Source organism: Pituophis catenifer, unplaced genomic scaffold (assembly GCF_029215685.1).
Source record: "Pituophis catenifer annectens isolate HBS135680 unplaced genomic scaffold, rPitCat1.0.hap2 SCAF_2, whole genome shotgun sequence".
In the NCBI taxonomy this organism is placed as follows: domain Eukaryota; kingdom Metazoa; phylum Chordata; class Lepidosauria; order Squamata; family Colubridae; genus Pituophis; species Pituophis catenifer.
Window position 1 is genome coordinate 74,460,740 of NW_027256882.1, and position 23,495 is coordinate 74,484,234.

Sequence of the window (23,495 nt, forward strand, 5' to 3'; positions counted from 1 at the left end):
CATGATTGTTTTGAAGTTTAATTATTGTCTTTTCAGCTATTATCCCAACCATTTTTGTGATTTTTGGAACTCTGCGCAGTCCTTTCACCTTTTCATTCAAACTATTAATGAAAATATTGAAGAGCAGAATGATTCTTATGGCACCTCATTTGATACCTCTGTCCAATCTAATGAGGAACTATTGATGAGTATCCTTTGAGTATAACTTTAAAACCAGGTTGGTATTCATTTACATATGTCATCCAGCCACATGTCATTAGCTTGCTAATCAGAATGTCATGGGGATATTACAGCTTTGCTAAAAGTACATGCCCAGTGTTCTCACAATATAATAAAAAGAGTCGCTCCATCAAAAATTGGGATACCTTTGGGGTGGCAAGATTTTTTCTTGAAAAGTCTATTCTGACTTCTGATACTCACTACATTTATCTTTTCGCATTTTGCTGTCCTCAGTGAAGAGCTAATAGATTGATGTTTTTCTACCTTTTCTTTTCTTTTTATTACCTTTAAAAAAAAAAAAGAACCCTTTTTAAAATCATTATTCACTCACCTGGCCTTATTCTGAACTTTTACTTTCTAAACAGCACTTCTAAAACTCTGGACTGTCTGCCTATAATTCTCCTTTACAGCCTAACACTCTCACCACTTCCTTTCCATTTTTCCCTGTATCATCACCGGATGACATATTCTCCATTTTTTGCCCTCCTCACTGGAATAGTTTGCAATTATGTTTTTAGCCTCTCTTTCTTTAGGAACTCTCTCCCATCATGAACTTCTTTTCCCGTCTACTTCTTCTGCTACGGAATCCCACTTATCTTTATTAAAACCTAGTTGAAACCCGTTTGATTATGCTCGGTGTTATCTTCTCTTAATATCTTTCTCTGATCCCATAAATAAACACATACATATTTAAATAAGTATAAATAAAATATTTATTTATAGTTAAATACAATTAATGGCCATGTCAGATAAATCATCCACTAAAACATTTCAATTTTAATATACTTTATTTAAAAAGTACAGAGTTTTAAATTGTTTCCATGGGGTAAAGCGAAAAGTAATGACCATTTGTATCTATCTACTGAAGAGGCTCTGTTCTTGATGAATGGTGATTATTGTATGGCAAATCCATATTTGCATGATGTGCAAAAAAAAAAAGAAAGAAAAGAAAAGAAAAAAAAGAAAGAAAGAAAAAGATAAATGTCTTTTATTTACATAATTTAGAGTTTGTATCATCCCATTGTTTAAAATCATGAAATGCTGATGTTTTGACTTATTTCATGTCTTCTAGTTGCACCATTTCTCAGTTCACAGTTTATCCATAGATTTTTAACAGGCCATCATGGATCAGCCAGTGTCACCTTGAGAAAATGACCCACAGCAGAGATAGCACAAGAAGGGTAGGCTTAGCATTCAGGCCTGAAACGCCACCACATTCTCTAGCATTCTCCTAGAGATAAAATAAATACAGATGAAGGGGAAAAAAATAATTGTATTTCAATAAATAAATCAACCAACAGTACCAAAGGTGCTTTTTCAAAAGGCAACTGGACTTTGTTTTTCCTTGAAAATATTTTGCTTCTCATCCAAGAAGCTTCTTCAGTTCTTTTTTCCCTCCAATCATTTTTTATTTTTATTGTATAAAATACAAAAAAAAGAAAATAGGAAATTAATGGAAGGAAAGGGAATGGGAAAAAGGAGTGTGAAATACAAGGGAGAAGAGAAAAAGAAAAGAAAAGAAAAGGGCGCATTGACTTCCAACTCTTCCTAGCACAGTACAAGATAAATACACTCCAACTTCAACTTTTTGCTTTTATGTATTAATATATAGCTAGCCATTTCTATAACATCAAATCTTTCGAATCAACAAAACCAAGATCAAAGTTTCATTTTTTTTCTTCACAAGCACAAAATCCAGAAGTGATATCCAAATAAGTAGCTTCTTCGGTTCTGACTGAATGGTGGAGGATGGAAGGATTTATATCCCTTGCAGTCATCTGGTCATTAGCAATAACAATATAAATGTTCCATCCTCCACCGTTCGGTCAGAACCGAAGAAGCTTGTTGAATGAGAAGCAAAACATTCTCAAGAAAAACAAAGTCCAGTTGGGACAACCATGACATGGATGACTGACAATCACCATAGACATTCACCAATAGACAGAGTCAGAGGAAATATAACAGATGTGGATACAAAATTCAAATACACATTTTAGAAATCATTAGTTGCTTAGATAGGAAACAATATTATCAAGACTTGTACAATACCAGTATGTGCCTACTCAAGACAAAGGAAGGCCACAAACTTTGAATTACAGCACTGTGGGAAAGATTTAATTCAGCTTCATGGATTACCTATAGCCCAAAATAACACTGAATCCAATGATATTCCTCTGATGCCTAATTATATCATATGGAACTTTCTAAGTTTGGAATTTCCCAGCTTTTCATTTTTTTAATAAAAGTCAGCTGCAGAGGCTGGTGAGAAGCTGGGAGTAGAAAACCATTTCTCCAATGTGCTTCATGTTCCTCTCAAACCTCTGAAGGGAAAATCTTCTCATTCCTTAAGGATTTGCCACATCAGTACCTCTTTTGTATGTTTGCAAAATGGAACTATAGCAATCTGTACAGATGGAAGAACTGCAGCAGAAGCCCTGATCTCATCTTTTAGCTAGAGGTTATGCCTCACTGGTCAGGCTTTCCATTCATTTGGAATCTTGCTGCCCAATCAATAATTGTCCAATCGTAACTAAAGAGAATTGTCCTATTGTTGATGCTTTCCATCCAGTTTTCCTTTTTTCCTGATCCCCCACCACCTAGTTTCCAAGGAAAGACGAGAGCAAAGGCAGTCAATCTAAACCAGGGGTGTTGAACCATGGGCCAGATGCATCACGTACTGGCCATGCCCATGCCCTTTTTAGCGAAGGGGAAAAAGTCATGATACATCACATGACAACACCACGACGGTGTGAGGTTTTTTTTTTAATTTGATTTATATGCCGCCCTTCTCTGGAGACTCAGGGCGGCTTACAATGTGCTAAGCAATAGCCTTCATTCTTTTGTACATTTATACAAAGTCAGCTTATTGCCCCCACAACTGGGTCCTCAGTTTACCTACCTTAGAAAGGATGGAAGGCTGAGTCAACCTTGAGCCTGGCGAGATTCAAACCTGCAGTAATTGCAGGCAGCTGGTCTTAATAACAGGGTGTTTTAGACCGTTGTACTACCAGGAGTTTGACACCCCTGATCTAAACCTAGCTAAGACTTTGGGAAAATTTGAATTCAATTTATAAGAGTACATGGTTTATCATGCCCGCAGCCTTGTTAAATTACAGTATTATCATTACACTTGTTTATTCTTACTTGCCCTGTATTTCTGATTTACTCTGAAATATTCAAGTGTTCTAACTGTGTTAAGTGCATTAGATATAGAGAACAAATTCGTGTATAAAATGGGCAGTCTGCTAATTATCATTATTACAATTGGAATCTAAGTGAAAGGTGTAGAATCAGAAGCTGAAGAAAACAGTAGTAAAGTTTATAGGAAAACCTGAATTTAGATTATTAACATACACATGCTTAGATTTAGTTGATAATTTTATTGTGATAGCTCATGAGAACTAGGGAGTTGTGTGAAATGTTTCACAGGAAAAAAAATAGTGGTTTTTAGGCAGGATGGAAGTGAGGAAGAGATGTGGCACCAGACATGTTTTGGGAGGCATGTAGAATAGTAATAGGTAAAAATGGTAGAATGTATTATAGTAGTAGATTACTTTAGGATACCAGAATTGAGGTAGCTGGCAAATGAAGACTATGGGCTGAGAAATATCAGGCCGTACAAGCAGAGATGTAAATATAGCAAGAATTTGAAAAAGACATCATATGTTCACAGCAAAGGCAAAAGAAATAATTTTGGTCATCTAATTCTGAATATATAGTATTCAGACTAAGATGAGATAATGGAAAAATAGAAAAAATAAGATATGAAAAACTGATGCAAATGGATGTAATTAGAGAAGTGTGACCAGTGAAAGAAAGCAGTTGTTAGGATAAAGCACTTACCTCAGGATGAAATCCGTGACAAGATTCTGGACGTCTCCTAATCTTGTGAGACTTTAGGCGTTCACATTTTAGGGATTCGTTATGTTCACAGAAGTTAAAGATATAGCTTAAATCCTGAATTTTGCCACATTCAAAGTGATTTAAAAAGTCATTTAGGCCAATATTTGACACTTGTATTATCTGAGAATAGTTGTATTACCCCACCAATCCACTCCTGTTCTCTGCCTCTGGCATGCTAGCATAGTCATCTGGACATTAATAAAACTAGTATTGTTAAACCAAGAAAGCAAGTTATTTCCTAAAAATATATATTCTTGGTGTGCTGCTATTGTGAAAGATTATCTAATTTTCCATCTCTATGTTCTAATGTCTTCACTTTTCCTGAAGATATTCTCTTTGTTTACATAATTAACTCACATCCAAAATTTGTATTTTCATTTTATTTGCAATAATTGAACAAACAATAGGTTGGGTTAAAGCATCACTTGATTTAACTAATTTCAAATTGTTTCACTAAGTGCTAGTTAACCATTTGCTAAATGTTTGTATCCAAACGTATGACATTAACATAATTGTAGAAAAAAAGGATATACCTTATTTCTATTGGTTCCATGGTAATTGGTGAAACTGACTCACAGTCACATTCATTACTTACTACTACCATGAAGAGATTGCTATTTTGAATTTGTTGGATAACAAAGGACCTGTTGGCAAAGAATAAATAATTAATATAATAATCACTAAGAGAAAACTAACAAAGAATCAGGCATGGGCCAAAATGTCATGCTCCTATAGAACTTGAAAGGAAAAATAAACATAGGAAGATTCATTCTTCACCTGTTCTTATTACTATATTTTGATTTCCATCATCCTCTGAGATAATTATTTGTAGAATACTACAATAAAATTATTTGTGGCAACTCGATACTGCACATGGACTGATTTAACCCAATTTAGGCAGTTACTTACCTATCTCTTTTTTTCCTCTTTACTAATTAAATATGAAGTAAATTTTATTGTGCAAAATTTCATATAACATCCTACATATTAAAATTTGAGCACAATCCAGCCAAGATTGACTCCTACCAGCCCCTGATGCAGATATGCAGATATACAAGCATGGGTTCATTTCAATGTTATTTGAATTAACTTTGCTTTGCAGAACAGGATTTGTTCCTCCTCTTCTCCTATAGATGCTTTCAAAAAGCTAGGTCTTCATAGGATGTCATCAATTTTAAAAAATCCCAGAAAAAAAATAAAAATAAAAATCAGTGGATAGAAAAGTTATTAGAAACTTCTGGTTGTAGTAGAAAAATGGTCCACTTGAATATTTTGAATGATGTGGTGGAGAATCTCTTGTATCCATCTGCATCACTGTAGAAAAAAGGGGAGTCTGTCCACAGGGTTGTTTTTTTAATCCTCTTGCAACCAGCAGGCGAGCAATTCTAAACAAGAACAAATAGTCCTTGGAAAATGATTTAGATGATTTAGAGTAATGATTTAGATCAGGGCTGACAAACTCCTGGCCCAGAGGCTGGACGCATCACGCTCTGGCCATGCCCACGCCCGGTTTAGCAAAAGGGAGAAAAGTCCCAATACATCACATGATGCCACCATGATGATGTGAGTTTGACAGCCCTGATTTAGATCTTTCAAGATTCAGATTAGCACTTTGGAAGTGGTAAAAACCTTTTTGAAAGCACCTTGGAACAACCATGACCTGGATGCAGTGGTGGGATTCAAGTAATTTAACAACCGGTTCTCTGCCCTAATGATTTCTTCCATCAACCAGTTTGCCAAACTGCTCAGAAAGTTAACCGGTTCTCCCAAAGTGGTGCAAACAGGCTGAATCCCACCACTGCCTGGATGGCTAAGTATCTTCAAAGATATTCCTCCTCTTCTCTTAGTAAGGATGGTGTAGGGCAAGAAGATGGGGAATGGGATCCTTTAGAATGTATCTGAAGCAGACAACTGCACTGTTAGTCTCTGTATTGACCCATAAGGATGTTTAATCACAAACATCTTTTTGAAATACGGTAATTTATTTTCATATTTCTGGAATAAGTTTTTTTTTTTTTTTGGCACAATAGGTGGCCCTTATTATTCAAGTTCCAAACCCATGTTTTCCACATTTGCAGTGAGTAAATTACAAACTAAACATCATTACTGAAAGCGTTCCATGCATCCACAAGCTTGTGTGAGGGGTTCCATTTGAAGGAGCACATCTTTAATACTTTTTGAGTGCTTTATAAATGGGCAAGATAGCAGATGTGCTTCTTCCTTAAATGACTTTGTTTCCCAACAAGATCTTAATATCTGTGGTTTCATTACATAAAATAAATAGGCTGAAACAGATCCCCCCCCCCACTGATAAATTGCCTATATCATTAGTTGAGTCACTTCATCTGATATCTAAAGCTCCACTGAGGTCATTCTTTTCCAGGTTGAAAAGGAGAAGTCCTTGTGGGCAATGACATGTTTCAGAAGTGTAGTTCAATATTCTTTTACGCTACTGTCCTGACACTTCCCTATGAATGTAGTAAAGGACTCTATTTTTGTGTTAATCTTTAAATCAGTTCCATGTAACATGTCATGACATATAACACCACTGAATCCAGAACAGACGATTTCAGTGGTCTGGCAGGAAAGCGTGAAGTTAAATGAGGACTTGACGATGTGTAGATGTGGACAAAGGCATATTTCCACTCAGACGTCTTTACTTAAAATACATATTGTCTTACTAAGAAAATGCTCTGCTTTTTCCAAAAATCACAGAAAACTGAAGGAGGGGGAAGATTTGTAAGGGAGGCAGAATCCTTTGAACTGGCTCTGGGAAAGAAACAACAGGGGAAACTGCAATTAAAAGAGCACTAAGAGGAAGATTAAATGCTCTTGGGGTTTTTAAACTTACTGAACCCCCATTAAAATTACACTTACTGGGATCTGTAATACGATGATGATAAACACAATGTGCATTTACAGTCTAACACACTAGGTTTGAACTTTCTAGCAACGTCTACAAACAGCTGGACCTCGTAGCACAACTGACATCAGTGTAATGAAGCATCTGTGGCTTTGTGGATTTGTGGGGAGGGAAGAGAAAGGGGCCAATAAAAGGAAAAGAGGAACATTCCTTCACAGTATTAGAGTTTTGTTTTAAATATGAAGATATCTCAGAAAGTTATAAATATTTATCTGATCTGCAGGGGAATAAAATACAGTTCCAGGGTAGTCCTTTCAGGAAGGGCCATCAGCCAATCACATAGGTTGCAGCATTTTCAACAGCAACTTTGCATGTAAAATTAGCTCGTATGATGCCTGGAAAGGGACAATATCCAGCAATTGACAGAGTTACCATTTGCTGGAACTACACATGGTGTTTGAAGAAGGTTAATTTGGGAGGGGGAATAAAAAGGGATTAAACACCAGAGTTTTGGCTGGACTCTTAAATGATGTGGACTGCCCCATATTTGGAAGTGTTCCCAGGGACATTTAAGCATAGGAGGAAATCTAACATAAATGACACTGATCAGGAGACATTTTGTCCCAAACTGCCTGTGCTGTGGATGAACTATAATAACTTAATAATATATTATGTTAAAATTATATATGGGATAACTGATCCACTCTCTATCAGCACAAGCCAACTCCTGGAAGGCACCAGATAAGGCAAAGCTGACTTTACCCATTTGAAGGAACCAGAAGGGGTACAAGCTCTTCCAGCTTGTGGGATATAGTTTTAAGCAACATCCTGCTTTGTCAAAATATATAAGGTACATGGGGGAATCTTGCTTTCTTGGAATCTTATTTTCAATTATATGTGCATAGTGCTCTAGAAAGAATCTGATTCTGGCAATCTTAGCATCTCAGTAAGCTATTCGGCTTATAAGAAACCCATTTTAAAAATCTTCTTCTAAATCGCCTACAAAATCACTTATTACTCCAGCCAGATTCCTGACTTGTAAGGTTTTAAAGACAGGGAGGGATGGCTCATGTTGTTTCTGCTCCACATCAGTTTCACCTGGGTTCATTCAAGAATTAATTGCATTCCATTTCCTTAAATATCTGTTATTGTTTTAAAGAAACAAAAAATACATGACAATTTATCTTACTGTTTAACATTTCTTTTCAAGGTTTAGGAATCTTTCAAAAAAAAAAGAGAGAGGTTTTTTTGCACAGGTTGCTTTAAAATCTATGTTTTGTATAAGGACTCAAAAGAGAAATATATGGATTTTTGATCCTTAACCCCAGAGTTGTTCAACTGAGTTTTTTCTCCAAAGTTTCATATATACAAAGACAAACAACAAACATCAGCACATAGACAGGAACAACTCACACCTCTGTCTAATATGGTTTGCTCCAGTAAGGTGCATATATCTTCCCTGACCCATTAGTCATTATGCATCTGGATACAATCGATCCCAGGTAACAATTTAGGGTCACAAACCCCAATGAATTGGATTCCCACCAGGGGTGGGTTCTACTTACCTTTACTACTGGTTCACAATGGGATTGCGCATGCATGCTCGCTTCGCTCACGCACACGCCTTGCTTCTGCGCATGTGCAGAAGCTTCTGCACATGCGCAGATCGCTGATGATGACATCCAGGGTGGTGGGCGGGGCCTCCTGCCAGTTTTACTACTGGTTCTTGTGAACCAGTTCGAACTGGGGGCAATCCACCACTGATTCCCACCATTATTCTGACAAGTCATCAGCATCTTAGCTTAGGTTTATTCACTTATTCCTTCCTAGGATAGCTTTACTTATTTATTTATTTGGTCAATGATTAGCAACATAAAATAATAAAAAGGGAAATAAAGACAACAATTACAACGATCAATGGGGAGAAATAGGTGAAATTACCAGTATATGCTGGCAACTATAAAATAAATCAAATATAGCATACTCTGAACACCCCTATTACAATAATAATATGTTTATTTGCCCAACACTAATAAATCTGAGGATGAGAGAACTTTTTTGGCATTACAATGTAAAAAGACCACACACAGATCATTCAGGCCTTCTGTGAATGAATATAGTACCGGTAGTGCAATTTCAGACATTCTTATCTTAGATTCCATCTGTGCATAATTTAATGAAGTGCTGGCTGCTTCTCCATTCCTGTAGCCTAATTAGGCACAAAAATGTCATGTCAAAGTCTAAGTTATGTACAAAGTCAATTCCATCTTCGTTCATAGTAATTATCACTATCAGTTGTATAAGAAAGATATAGCTAGTGTAGTGATGTCTACAGTCTCCTTTGTGTAATTCAGGGTCATCAAACTCAATTTCATTGAGGGCCGCATTAGAGTTGTGTTTGACCTCAGGGGCCCGGCCAACTCAACGTCACTTGTATCACATACCTGTGGTGGCCTGAGCATTCTGCCAGAGAAAATGGGTTCCTGAGCTCTGTTTTCGCTAGCAGAGGCACCGCGGGCCAGTCCTTGCTGTTTCCAGGAGAGCCCCACAGGCCAGATCTAAGCACCCTGTGGGCTGGATCCGGTCCCCAGGCCTTGAGTTTGACAACCCTGGTGTAATTCATCAAAAAGGAAAGTTCTCCTTTTCTCCAGGTTATTATCCCAGATATTTTCAATAATATGCAAAGGATTTAAATTAAGAGAGGATGGATGGGAAACATGCAGTCTACAATATGTTTCTGAACTTCAACGTTTTCTGCATGGTCAATATTGTGGGTGTTGGTCAACTCAAGGTGGAGAATATACCTCTTCCTTCCCATTTTCTCCACAACAACTTTCCAGTGAAATGAGTTGGACTGAGAAGTTACCAGTCAAAAGAAGGCCTAGTCTTCCAGTTTCTAGGCTGCCACCTTCATCACTACACCAAATTGATTTATAGATTGATTATATGCCATTAAGGCACTGCTGGCTCTAAGTGACCAAATAGATTTTCTTCATGATGATCTGTCCCTAACTTAGTCTTTCAGGTCTTCCAACAGTGCTTCCATCATGACTTTAATTGAATGCATCCACCTTGCTGATAGTTGTCCTGCTCTTTCCTTTCACCTTTCCCAGCATTACAGTCTCCTCTAGACAGCTAGGTTTTCACATAATGTCATCACAGAAAATCAATTCTGGAAAAATTCAATGGATGAAAAATCTTATTAGAAACTTCTTGCTGCACTAGAAAAATGATCCACTCAAGTATGATGTGGTGAAGAATCTCTTGTATCCATCTACATCACCTTATTAAAAAGGGAGACTGTCACAGGTTTTTTTTTTTTTAATCATTGAAACCATCATGGAGCAATTCTAAACAAGAACAAATAGTCCTTGGAAAATAGCAATGATTTAGATCCTTCAGGATTCAGATTAACACGTTGGAAGTCGTAAAAACTGATAATTATCTTCACTGGAAACCACTGTCTGAATATAGTACCAAGTAAAAGGTGGGTTAACCAAGGTCATTCTAATACTAGTTCAAGGAATTCAAAATAAGAGGAAAGATATCAGCAGGAAAAGAAAAGGACAGAGATTTCCATAATATTTGACAACAAATGATATAAATGGATCTATTCTCTTTTGAGCAATAATAAAGAAGTGTATGGCGGATAATCTGTACATTTCCTCAATCTTCTGGGTTTTTACGCATGATGAGTACCTTCAAGGATATGTATTACAAAAGCAGTTCATTGCATCATTAGACAACCCATGCTTATTTGGATCATTTCAGAAATATTTCCTTACCTAAACAGAGAAACAGAATGACCATGAGTGGCCAAAAGCGGTGGAATAGGAGCTACGTCCAGATTTTAGACACATTCTATAAATTACTCCATTCTGAGGTACCTTGGTTCAAAAATTGTTGCTCCATGATGCACCATTTCAATGAGTTAAAGGTCATAACAACATGAGTTTTGGTACTAGATATTGATGTAAGGGAGGAAGAAGTATGCTATTGCAAAACAAGTTTGTAAAGCAACTCCCAGACATGAACCTAAACCAGTGATGGCTAACCTTTTTGCCATTGCGTGCCAAAAGCGGGGGGAGCGCAGGGGTGCCGTGCATTCATGTGCCCACACCCATAATTCAGTGCACCCTGCCCCACCGTGCATGTGCGTGCGACCCCCCGCACTCTCCCTGCTATTGGCACGCGATGGCACAGTGGGACCGGAAGGCCCGTTTTTTCGCCCTCCCCAGACTCCAGAGCCTTTCTAGGAGCCTGGGGAGGGCAAAAACAGCCTTCCCCAACCCCACCAGAGGCCCTCTGGAGGCTGAAAACAACCCATTTCCCAACTTCCAGTGGGCCCGGAAGGCCCGAAAATCAGCTGGCCTGCATATGAATGTGCGCTGGAGCTGAGCTACGGCAACGCTCATGTGCCCACAGATATGGTTCCGTGTGCCACCTGTGGCACACGTGCCATAGGTTCGCCATCACGGACCTAAACCATCAAATAACTCAAAGTACTTTTTGGAATCATGGCTATAATGTCTGAACAACTGCTGAGGTCATAGATATCTTTTGTTTAGTTAGATTTCTTTCGCACCTGTTGAAATAATCTTTCCCTAGTATAATCTAGATAGGTAGCTAACGTCAAGTATTCTATTTTCTCTGGCAGGTTTAGTGGTTAGTTAGTTTTAGTGGTTTAGTTTTGCTGGGATTTCATCTCACAGCTGTCTCATTCTGAATTTTCTTCTATTGGTTTAAGTCACAAAACAAAATGTGCACACATATATTCACAATTCATAATGTGGAAAATGATGTACAGTCTCTATTCAAATATCTGTTACTCACATAATTATCAGTTGCAAAACCCAAACCGTAATGGAGTGGAACAAACTTCAACCGTTCAACATGCAGATATCTGTTGTTTTGGTTTCCAATCCTCCTAATGTATTTTCCAGACTTCTGGCTAGATTTCTAATTCACATTTAAAAAAAACCCTGATTGAACGTTACATTGCTAGGCTATTAAAACAAACAAACAAATAAAAGAAGGAATGGATCAGTTTTAAGCAATTAAAAACAAAAGAAATTATTAAGACAGTAGCTGAAGTTCAGCATAATTCAGTGAATAGATACCGTGTTTCCCTGAAAATAAGACCCTGTCTTATATTTTTTTGAACCCTGAAATAAGTGTTTGGTCTTATTGCCATGCACTCAAAAGCCTGATTGGGCTGATTATCAGGGGATGTCTTATTTTGGGGGAAACGGTATATCTTATGGACAATTCGTGTTTGAAATAGGCAGTGAAAGCACATTTTTAGCCAGCTGGCCCAGCTTTGCTGAGCACTGAATTTGCTTGTTTTAACTGGGAAAGAAGAAGCAATTTCTAGCCTGATCATTATCTGCCAACCAGGGGCTGGAACTGGAATTGAATAGATCGATAATAATTACCCAGTCATATATTGGAAGGGGCCTCGGTCAGGAATCCAAGTGAAAATATCTTCCTTAAATGGCTTTTTAGCCTTTATTTGAACACCCTCTCGTGAAGTAAGAAACCCCTACCTCTCTAGGTAATTGGTTCCACAGTCAGACAGGTTTTTTTCCCCTTCTAATGTTTAATTGGAATCTGCCTTCCTGTAATTTAAATTCGCTATTCCATGTCCTGCAGTTTGCAATGAGAGAGAAGAAATCTTTAAAAAAAGATATACTTGTGTATCTGTGAGGGTTAAAGAAAGATAATAGGTCTGAATGAGGCTGATGTTATGGACTTCAGCGGAACCAAAGATGGCTCTACCAAAGTGGAGTTGACAACCACAGCAAAAACCAAGGAACTAGTGAATAAAGTGGTTCCTTGGAACCTCTCTGGATTAAGAGAGGGCAGATCATCTACCTGCGCTCCAGACAGCTGCTCTTTGCAAACAGACAGCAGCTTTCCATGGTGTTTAAATGCAGAGAGACAATGAGGTTAGTCATCTTGCTTGCAATCATGGCAGAGTCTTTTAAAGGGTACTAAGCTTGCAAACCTTTCTAGCAAAGCACTTTTGGAAATCCTCATTTTTAAGTTAACAGAGTGCTTTGGAACGATAACTTTATAAATGCTAGGTGAGTCTGCCTTAAAATAATTGAAATCTGAAATAAACAACATAAGATTTTGATTCTAGAAAGTTATAAATGGACTAAGCATCCAGATAAAATTGGAATTATTTAAACTTTTAAAATAAGACTTTCACATTAATTATAAAGTTAAAAACAGCTTCTAATGGGAAATAGATCCTGTTTTGGTTTTTACAAAAAATTACACAAATAATTTCATGGTTTCAAAAATGGACAGTAGAGAGGACTACAGATTTTAGGTAGAAGAAAGATATACAAGTCTACAAGATGTAGTGTAAATGTTCTAACAATTAAAATATTGAAAGAGACTTTCAAAGAATGAAATCAGAAAATAGTAGCCATAATATTAACAATGTCATTAATGAGGTCTGCCTCTATGGATGGACTATGTCCAAAAGTTGTTTTTAAAGAAATGTCAGATGTAAAAGAAAAAAAAAATATGACAAGATACAGTTGGCATTGAAAATGGATTTATAACTGACAGTCCTAGAGAATATAAATTTAAAATGAAAATACAAATGACAAACCAAGAGAATGACCTGGATTTTTTTTTCTTATTGGGTTTACAAAAAGAGGGTTGATAAAGCCTTGAAGAACTCTGTGCAATAGGAAAAAAAGAGAAATGAAGTCAAATCCTATGACAAGATTTGAATGAATTAAATATAAATCCTGTTAGAAGTAAAAGGAAAGAATGGAAAGCTAGTTTGATCAAAGTTAAAATAAGATATGTCATTACTTCTAGTATCTTTTTAATGAATTTTCTGATGACACCAGGACTGAAAAGATGATGCTTAATTGATTTGTTTATAGATAAGAATAACTTTAGAGAGGGTGAAGAGTTACTAAATTTGTTTATACTTGTGATGCAAGTTTTAAGTCACTTCTTTATATATTTGATTGTGATTGTGGATAAAAAAGAAATGTATATAAGGAAAAGATTGGAGCAAAAAGTGAGAATGAGAGAATGATACTGTATGTTATGTATACCGTAAAAATATAGTTACAAACAATGTAGTTAAGGAAAATAAGGAATGGTTAAAGCAAAGATAATGCAAAGTAATTTTTATGGACATTTTAAAGTATTTTGGAAGTAGGTAAACTTGGCTAAACAAGGGGCCTTCAGGAGGGTGAATAAATTTAAAAATAAAAGTAATAAAACATTTGATGAAAGATGAAACTGCTGGGAGGCAATGCAGAAAAGAATATTGTGGAGTTTCTATGGGAATAATAGTGATATTTGGGATTCCTTTTAGTAAATTATATAACTGGTTTTAAAATATATGAATCTTTTCTCAATTCATAGAGCAGCAGAATTATATAATACATGATCAAAATTAATTTCTGCTTTTTTTCCTATACTTTTCTATCAATGTATCCTGGCTAAATTGCCTTTTACAAAAGAAAAGGTAGATTTGAGATAGGATTTCAGAGTAATGTCTAATTAAAAAATATTTTAGAACACAAAGTCAATATTGTCTGCTGGCAAAATTACTCTAGTTCTCTACTGCTATGCAATACAATGAGAGTTTGCTATTTTTATCCTTTCCACTGCATTCACTGGGAACAAATTAGATGTCGGTCACAGGGAAAATATAGTATCCTATCATTTCCTTGGGGAAAAAAAATGGATCTAGAGATCAATCCAAACAGCTAAGACTTCTCCATGCAGCTAAGACTTCCCCATGCACTGACAGTAGCACAAATTTTATTTTGTCTACTGTTAGGATTTCTCCATAAAATTCTTACAAAACTATAATTACAGATGTTAAAAAATAGAACTTTAGTAAATGTGGAAACAAATAGGTTTTCAAATCCAAATTAACCAGGCTAGATTTTCCCCCCCAAAATTAAGATTTTGTAGTTTTATAGTTGAAAGCCTGTGACGTGCTTATTGAAACCTCACACTCTTTGCCATGCAACACTATTATTATTGCAAAAGCTATAAAATTATGTGTTCTTGCATTTCATCAATTCAACACTGCTAATAGATGAAAAGATTTATTATCTGGTTTAAATCCTTGCCCAAATAAGAGCCAATTTACAATAACATTTGACTTCCTAAATTTGGCTGAAATGTACTCCAATTTTAATCGGTTTTCTTAATCCAAATAATTCCTCCCATGTATTTCTAACAACTTAGCTGAAAATATTATGACAATAATAGTCACCTTGTGTTTAAAAATGATCCCCTCCCTATGTAAACTATAATCTTTAACTTAAACCCTTTCTGTGGTGTATTACAAATGAAAACATTAGACTTTCCAGCAATTCCATTTTAGTAGTATTTTTCAAGAAGGAATATAGTTAGTCATGGATTTTGGATGGAAGAGAAACAGGACTAGTCATGGGTGAGCTCCCTTGTACTTGGTTCAGAAATTATCTATTTTTTCCAAGTGAGTCTTGGGGGGGGGAAAAAAAGACAGATTTTTCTAATCTGATTCCAGTAAAGCTCAGGAAATAAAATTACAAGGAAATTTCTGCAAAATTATTTGGCAATTATTTTTACTTACTAAGCAGGAAGCTCCTTGTGACAAGATAGGTCACAAGAGATCCCTGATTTTGAAGGGAGCTCACCAAAAATAAAGAAGCAACTTAGGTATCTTCTTTACTGGGCCAAATACTTCCTTGGGCATGTGCCCACCAACACACCCAGTCTCTGCTAAAATTAATAGTTTATAACTTTTTATGGTTCCTGTTTAATATCCAGCTATTTCCTGGGTCCACTGACTGATGTCTGTAAGGCTAAACTTTATATTTGTGGGATGATGGGGGGTGCAAGGAAAAGTTTAGAATGGTGGACACAAATCAGATGGACTTGAATCCAGCTCACATCTGAGTGTACAGTACTCAATAGCATCTCTATAATTGATAATCCCTTAACTTTGTGATGTTCACAAAATTTACCTTCATATTTTCTAACCTCTCATCCAGGTTATTTATTTCCTTGTGGTTGGAAGACTTTTCATAGTATTCTGAATGTGAGTTCAAAAGATGACTGCATCAATCTGTTTTAGTAGGGAATCACTACCAATCAATATATGGCTTTCCTTTCTTCTGGGCAGAGTTAGGAGTTGTTCTTTCCACAAAACCCAAACAGTCTTCTCCTCAATCTTCCTTTCTTTGTTTAGGAGTCAAAAAACATTATGTACAATACGTTTCTGCATCTGTTTGGGGCTTCAAAGGAAAAGAGCTCTTTTGACTTTTGGGACACTTCATCTATTCATCCAGAAAGATGTCTTGGTATTGTTGTTTCCTTGTAAGAACTATGTTCTATGTTCAATCCAAGAATTTCTTATCTCCATTGATAAGTTGGAATGTAGATAGGTTTACTTCTAGCCATTTCTTTTTCTTTTCAAGAAGGATAACCTACCTGCACTTGCAACAGGTGTAGTTCTTGCTGTCTTTAAAAGCAAACATTGCACAATCTACAGCCATAATACTATAATAGTTCTCTCCATCTCCTAAGAGGAGGAGCATCACTGACCTCCTTTACCAAACATCCAGTTTACTCTCTGAAAAGTGGCTCCTTTATGTTTGACCCTGAAGCTGCCTCAACTAGCTAGACAGGAAGTAATGCTTCATTTACAAACAATGGGGTATCAACAGCCCTCAGGAACAACTAGTCAAAAATCAATCAGCTGCACTAATCAGTCAAGTCCTTGTGAATATCTTCAAATCCCTTCAAATTTTCCTTTCAACATTGATTGCTTACCAGATTACCCATTTTAATCAAAAGCTGACAGCATATGACTTGATTAGCTACAACCGTCCATTATATTGATGTGAAGTTTAAGTGCATATCAAAATACTTTGCATAATAATAAAAAATTAATGTTTCTACATTTTTTTAAAAATTCCCATTGGGTTCCAATAGGTGAGCTGGACAAATGTTAATACAAATGATCTTGTTCAAATTGTAGGGGCGAATATGATAGCGCTTTGCGGATTGGCGTGGTTTTGACAACAATTATTATGGGATAGAAACAGTTACGATTAGTAAAGGGGAAAAAAAACCTTCCCTTCCTCTTCCTGCAAATCAGAGTGGATGTTTCTTGAATTTCATACAGTGCTCCTTTAAAGAATCTATCAAATTTCAGATTCTTATTTGTATGTTAAGGACAAATACATTTAAGAACTTTTTTCTGTTTTCTTTGAACTGCAAAGCTTATTTAAGTCCTAGGTTTTAAGAAACCATCCAGACTCAACTGATCAAAGAAAAATCCAAGTATATACAGATAGATCTGTACAGGTTTGACAACTCATGAGGGAATTTCAGATGAAGAATGACAAAGAAAATATCTTGTTGACACCAAGATGCCATGTTACTATAAACTTAATACTAGAGATTATAAGTAGACGCTAAGAAAATAGAAATTATAGGAATATTTTCTAGTACTATTTTGACAGTGCTTCGAGTCTGCCCAGTTTATTTTGGAAGATGATCCACTGGCTGGCTATCAGATTTGACTTTCTGGAGATCTGCCTGCTGGACTGCTAGCGCTCTGGGTTTGCCCTACTTTGGGAGTAGGAGATTGAGTAAGTATTGTGGCAGCTGCTAGCCCAAGGGTTGGAGGATTAGTGAGGGAAATGTTGAATTTATTTTTTTAAAAAAAACATTTATATAGCTGCCCATCTTAAAAGCAAACTCTGGGTGGCTTACAACCCACGAATGAAACAATGTATGCAACAATAAAAGCAAAAGAAAGAATACATCCAAGAACAGAAAAATCTGGTGCCACAACCACACTTCTTGATGCAGACCAAAATATTCTCATTCTGCTCTGACCTCACCCTATCCCAATGCTTGGGAGTGGAGCCAGGTCTTAAATACTCTCTGGAAGGTTAAAAGGATGGGAGGTTTGTTGGAGCTGAAGGAGGATAGTGCTCCATAGGTCAGGAGCTGCAATGGAAAAGTTACACTTCCAAAGACCTGAAAAGTTGCAATGTTTAAGGAAAGGGATCTGGAGCCAGTACCTGCTACCTGCTCTGGTGGGCTGGGCAGGTACCCTTAGGGGGAGGTTATCCTGCAGGCTGACCTGATTCCATTCCAGATAGGCAGGGGTGGGTTCTAAATTTTTTTACTACCAGTTCTGTGGGCGTGGCTTATTTTGTGGGTGTGGTTTGATGGTCATGTGACAAGCAATTCTTTAGGATTTAGCAGAGGTACTGGTCTACCAGGCTTTTAACTGCTTGCAGAGCCGTACCGGTCTTCCCATTTGTTTTTGGAGTGTTCCGGTCTATGTATTTGTTTTTGGAGCGCACCGGTTTACCCATTTGTTTTTGGAGTGCCCTGGAGTGCCTTTTACCGCTGATCAGCTGTAGGGAGGCCCTTTGAAGCACAGTAGCAAGAGTTTAAACAGTTTTTTGCCGCTCTGCCACCCCCGAGAGCATCGGAAACCGCTTTCAGGCAGCTTGGCCTCAGTTGCCAATCTACCACTACTGAGCGATTTACAAGGAGCGGATTGGTTCTAGCCGATCAGTTGGGAGGCTTCTTGGCTTCTCAATTTAAAGCTAAGGTGTCTTGTTTTGTTTTTTTCCTCTTCTTTGTCAAGTGAGCCCTGATTTTTTCCTTCTAGCCGATCAGCTGGGACTCGGGAGGCAGCGAATAGATTGGGGGCAGGGCCAGGCAGAGGTGATATTTACCGGTTCTCCGAACTACTCAAAATTTCCACTACTGGTTCGCAAGAACTGTGGAGAACCGGTAGCAACCCATCACTGCATGTAAGGCTTAAACAGATATTGATGTTTTGAAAGAATTAAATTGCTCTGATCGATGGTTTAAAATAAGGTGAATTTTGTGAAGGTATTGCCTTTACATTTACAGTTTCACCATATAAGCATATTGTCAGAATACTGGAATACTGTATAACGCTAAAGCTGAATTATTTTGAAATAATTAAACACAAATCCTTTGAAGGACCCTGAGCTTATAAAAAAGCATAGATAATCAGAGGCCTGAGATGGAACCTCACAAATCTTATCTCTAAAGGCAACAGCCAAAAACATTTCCCTCCAGAAAAGTGAGCTAAAGCAATGCAAAATTTGGCCCTGGGATTTAAAGGCTTGTAAATCAAACCATTCTCACTGGACTGTATATATAAAATATTTCACAATTAACTTTTAACCTCTCACATAGTTGAAGTAGTTATATTCACTCCCTTTTTTTTCTTTGATGTTTTCTTTTTTATACCTATATTCAACATGATAGGAAAACTGCCAAATTGCCCCTTCCTTTTCTTTTCTTCCTCCATTTTTAAATCAGTTATGTATTTATTTAAACTACAAGGTTCTGCTAGATAAGAAGCAGCATATGCATGTTTTCTTTTCTTCTAAAAAAAAAGCACATAAAAAAACAAAACAAACCTTCATCAATTAGGTTACAAAAGGAACTGGAAATTCTTTGAACAGCAAAATGCTATTTACCTAAAGTTAAATCCAATGAACCTGAATAAAAATGAAAAGAAACTTATTGGGAGTTTCAGGTGGACTGATGCTGCAATCTTGAAACTGTAACCAAGCAATACATTTCATGGAGCTCATTTGAATTTACTGCTAAGTAAATCTGTTTAGAATTTCATAATTCATTAATAAGATTTGGATCATTATCTTCTTCAGTTTATTGTAGACGCTTCTATCTTTAAAAATTGAAATGAATGAGTCAATAATCACTTCCTGGAAAATGTGAAAAGCACTGTAGCAATACCCAATTTTCTAATTCTTGTTGACAGGCACAGAGGTTCAAAAAATATAGCCTGACTTCTTCTGAATTGCTTTTTAACTAGAAGATTAATTTCATAATCAGTGGGATATAGGATGTCAAAAATTATTGATTATGCCTGCCAAATCATAACCAAAACGGCATTCCTACATAATTCTTATTTTCTTTTAGGCTCCTACATTCTCCAAGGCCCCTATATTTTGGAAAATAATGTAAACACTGCAATTCATGAAGTACAAATAATGCATTTTTGTCAAGAGAAAGAGAAGAAAGAAACCAACTCGCATGTGTTACACATTCAAAAATGGATTAATTATTTCCAGGATTTGATTGTGTGTTGTCTACTTCCACACTGAAGAATCTTACAACTCATCATGCTTATTGAGATGAGGTCATTTTATATCTTGTACAAATGGCTTTTTGACATATGTTTGTAGCCAAGAACAGAAAATAGTAATATTCATATAATGTAAACATGGCAAGAGAACTTGTAGAAGGTTAACAATGGCTTCTATGTAAATTAATTTCAATGCCTCCTCAAAGGACTTATTTACAGTTTGGATGTTTGGATAAACCTCTGACTTATCTAGTTCCTATAGATTTTAAGGTGGCTTACAATCAACAAAATAAAACACAAATGAAAACAGTTGACTAACTTAAATATCATCTCACCCCTGGACAACCAGGTTCTGCTTGCAGCTGGTTCCAATCACCTAGCAACTCCCCCTTCATTGAAGCCTCTTTGATAGAACACTGCCTGAATACTGTGTTGGGATGGCAACTAGGAAGGGACCAAACTGACCACTGGGGTGGGAAGCTTATTCCATATCTAAGGCTATGTGCCCAAGAGGACCTGCTTTTGGACCCTCATCTATTTCTCATTTCAAAGTTGGAAACTCATTGAATGCTGTCCCAGTCAGGACACATTTGTAGAGAGGGATGGAGATGGGTTCATGAAGGGCAGAAGTATTCCTTAAACCCTGGAAAAGGACATATGCTAGGAAGAGATTGAGGCTGGTTCCTCCCCGACTGAATGGATAAAAAAAAGTAAAGAGTAAAGGTAAAGTTTTCCATGTTTTGTCCGACTCTAAGGTCTTTTTTTTTTTTTTTTTTGGCCAAGGGATCCAGAGTCCCCTGAAGATATTTTCCGTGATCATGTGACCAGCATGGCTAAACACCAAAGGCACATTGGAACACTGTTACCTTCCCACCAATGTGGTACCTATTTATCTACTTGCATTTGCATACTTCCAAACTGCTAGGTGGGCAGGAGCTGAGGCAGGAACAGGAGCTCACCCTATTGTGCAGCTCTTGGCTCTCAAACCTGGGCTTGTTAGCTTTGCTTGTTAGCTTTGCAGCTAACAAGCTTAGTGTCTTTAACTGCTGAAGAAAACTTGTGAAATTCTGCTACTACAGACTATCTCACAAAAGTATATGTCTAACCTTCTTGTGGAGTCAGTTTCCTGACCTGATCTACATCGTAGAGCTGACAATATTAGATAGGTAAATCTATCTGTAGCAGAGAGTTAGAAAGTAATAAAAATGTAAATTTTAAAAAGCTTTATAACTAGCACTCCCAGCTGGAGACATAAGCTTTCCAGGAGCCAATATAGCTATTCCCAAAATGGTAGCTTGCTTTTTCCTGGTAAGCATGACATTTCTGCCAGCTTCAGCTTTTTGCATCACTTTCGAGGGCAGCTCTGCGTGCAGTGACTTGCAGTGATTCAAGTTCAAGATCATGGCAAAAAGGGAACACCACAGTTACATAGATTTAATAGGGCAATAGGTCCCTACAGGAAATTGGGTAGGGGCTTGCTATTGCACACCCCTCCTTTATCTACCACATGTAGATTTAAGTTAGTTTTCAGGCTGGAACAGGCAGAAAGAAATCTGCAAAGGCTTTCAGATTATATTATTAAAACATGGCGTGAGACACACTTAGAAAAAAGTGACATCTGAATCACAGAGCCAATTTAAACATATTCTCTCTGATGTGGTATAGTCTCAAACAGTAACTGTATCTCCTCAGGATCCATTTATGGAATCTCTTTTATGAATAAACTCCTCCATCAACACTATTTCCCACATTTTATGTTTACAGAGAAGCCTAACTGTTGGGTACAGTGCTTTGAGCTCTTTCCTTCTTTCTTTCTTTCTTTCTTTCTTTCTTTCTTTCTTTCTTTCTTTCTTTCTTTCTTTCTTTCTTTCTTCTTTCTCTCTCTCTCTCTCTCTCTCTCTCTCTCCTTCCTTCCTTCTTTCTCTCTCTCTCTCTCTTTCAATGGAAGTAACTTCCCATTCCACAAAAAACCAGCAAAGCTATGCAAAAACACTGTGATGTCAGAAGCAGAACATTGAGCATCTGCCCTATGTCACCATTTGCTGATTGCAAATGACAGTAATTGTATAAATTATACCATGAAGAATGTTCCCATGAGTCTTTAGCACTCATTTCTTTGGTTTACTACTTCTTGCTGTGAAAAAAATCATGGGTGCCTTGAGATCAACATATTATTAGCATAGAAGATTTATTTCTACCACGGAATATGAAATGATTTTCTGAGAAAATTTATCACAATTTATTATTCTTAAACGGCATAATTTTAAGTAAAGTCATTTTTCCTACTGATTCAATCCAAGTATACTCCCTGACCTGAAAATACTATTGAAAATATCAATGGTATATTTTTATTTCACATAAGAAAAAGCTGGCCATGTTGAATTATAATTCCTTTTTATATAATCATACACAAAGCATTAAATGATGTGGATATCACATTTGAAATGTTTTCCCTGTTCTTAACTTTGTAAATTAAAAAAATTTGTACTAGATCCTACAGTATAAAAATCTGTGGGTTGATTATTGCTATTTCAAATTTTCACCAACTTTATTTATTTATTTATTTATTTATTTATTTATTTATTTATTTATTTATTTATTTATTTGAGGAGATGGCCAGTCAAATTACCCTATTCTTATTTTCAAGCAGGTTTCTGTCTTCTGGGGAAGACAGAAACCAATAATAAAGAAGATACTAGGATATATAAAACATCATCTAGTGAGGAAATTCTCTAAGTGTTTCACAAAGATTCATGTATTCACTGTGCAGCTCTGAAACACAGAAGAACAAAAATCTGATAGAAGTATCTACATCTGGTAACTACATCAGCAGCTAATTTATCTACCAAGGGACTGGAAAATTGACTGCTGGAGGAACTAGCTAATAAATGTCATCTGCTTCTGAGTAAACTAGGAGGAGTTACTACAGGGTGTTCAGGTGACCAGTCTCTTCCTACCTCATTTAAAATGCCTTTGAGATTGAATTGCAGTCTATTTAAGTATCAAGATACTATAAACATGGTTATGTTCATAGTGTTGAGAGTTTAGAGTTTACAGAGAGAGATCATTCCCTTGGTCTTTTTGGCTAATACCTAAATGCAGAGAATTAGCAACCAGTTAAGTCTAGCTTAAACCTGCCTCCTGGCTCGGTTTTCACTGTGTCCATATCTAAAATATTCCTTTCTTCTCTTCAGAACCAGAAAGGAAATAAATAGCTAGTGTTTTTCTTTTCCTAAGCTCCATGTAGTTCTGTGCATAGATTTGTGAATATCTGTCTCTTGTTGTATCAATATTCTCAGTTTTGAGAGGAAACTGTGCAAAAGAACTTTCTGTACAAAAACTTTCCCACTTATTATG

The 23,495-nt window shown here is 36.6% G+C and overlaps 1 protein-coding gene across 1 annotated transcript in view; it reads right to left on the reverse strand.

Annotated features, from left to right (window-relative positions):
* Positions 1-1,290: 1,290 nt before the first annotated feature.
* Positions 1,291-23,495, reverse strand: part of CACNA2D3 (calcium voltage-gated channel auxiliary subunit alpha2delta 3) — a 579,692-nt gene continuing 557,487 nt past the window's right edge. The window contains exons 36-38 of the mRNA XM_070933639.1: positions 4,654-4,766; positions 4,063-4,145; positions 1,291-1,450 (exon numbers count right to left, since the gene is read on the reverse strand). Of these exons, the coding sequence (XP_070789740.1) occupies positions 1,358-1,450; positions 4,063-4,145; positions 4,654-4,766 (289 nt within the window). The 3' untranslated portion in view covers positions 1,291-1,357. The remainder of the gene's footprint in view (positions 1,451-4,062; positions 4,146-4,653; positions 4,767-23,495) is intronic.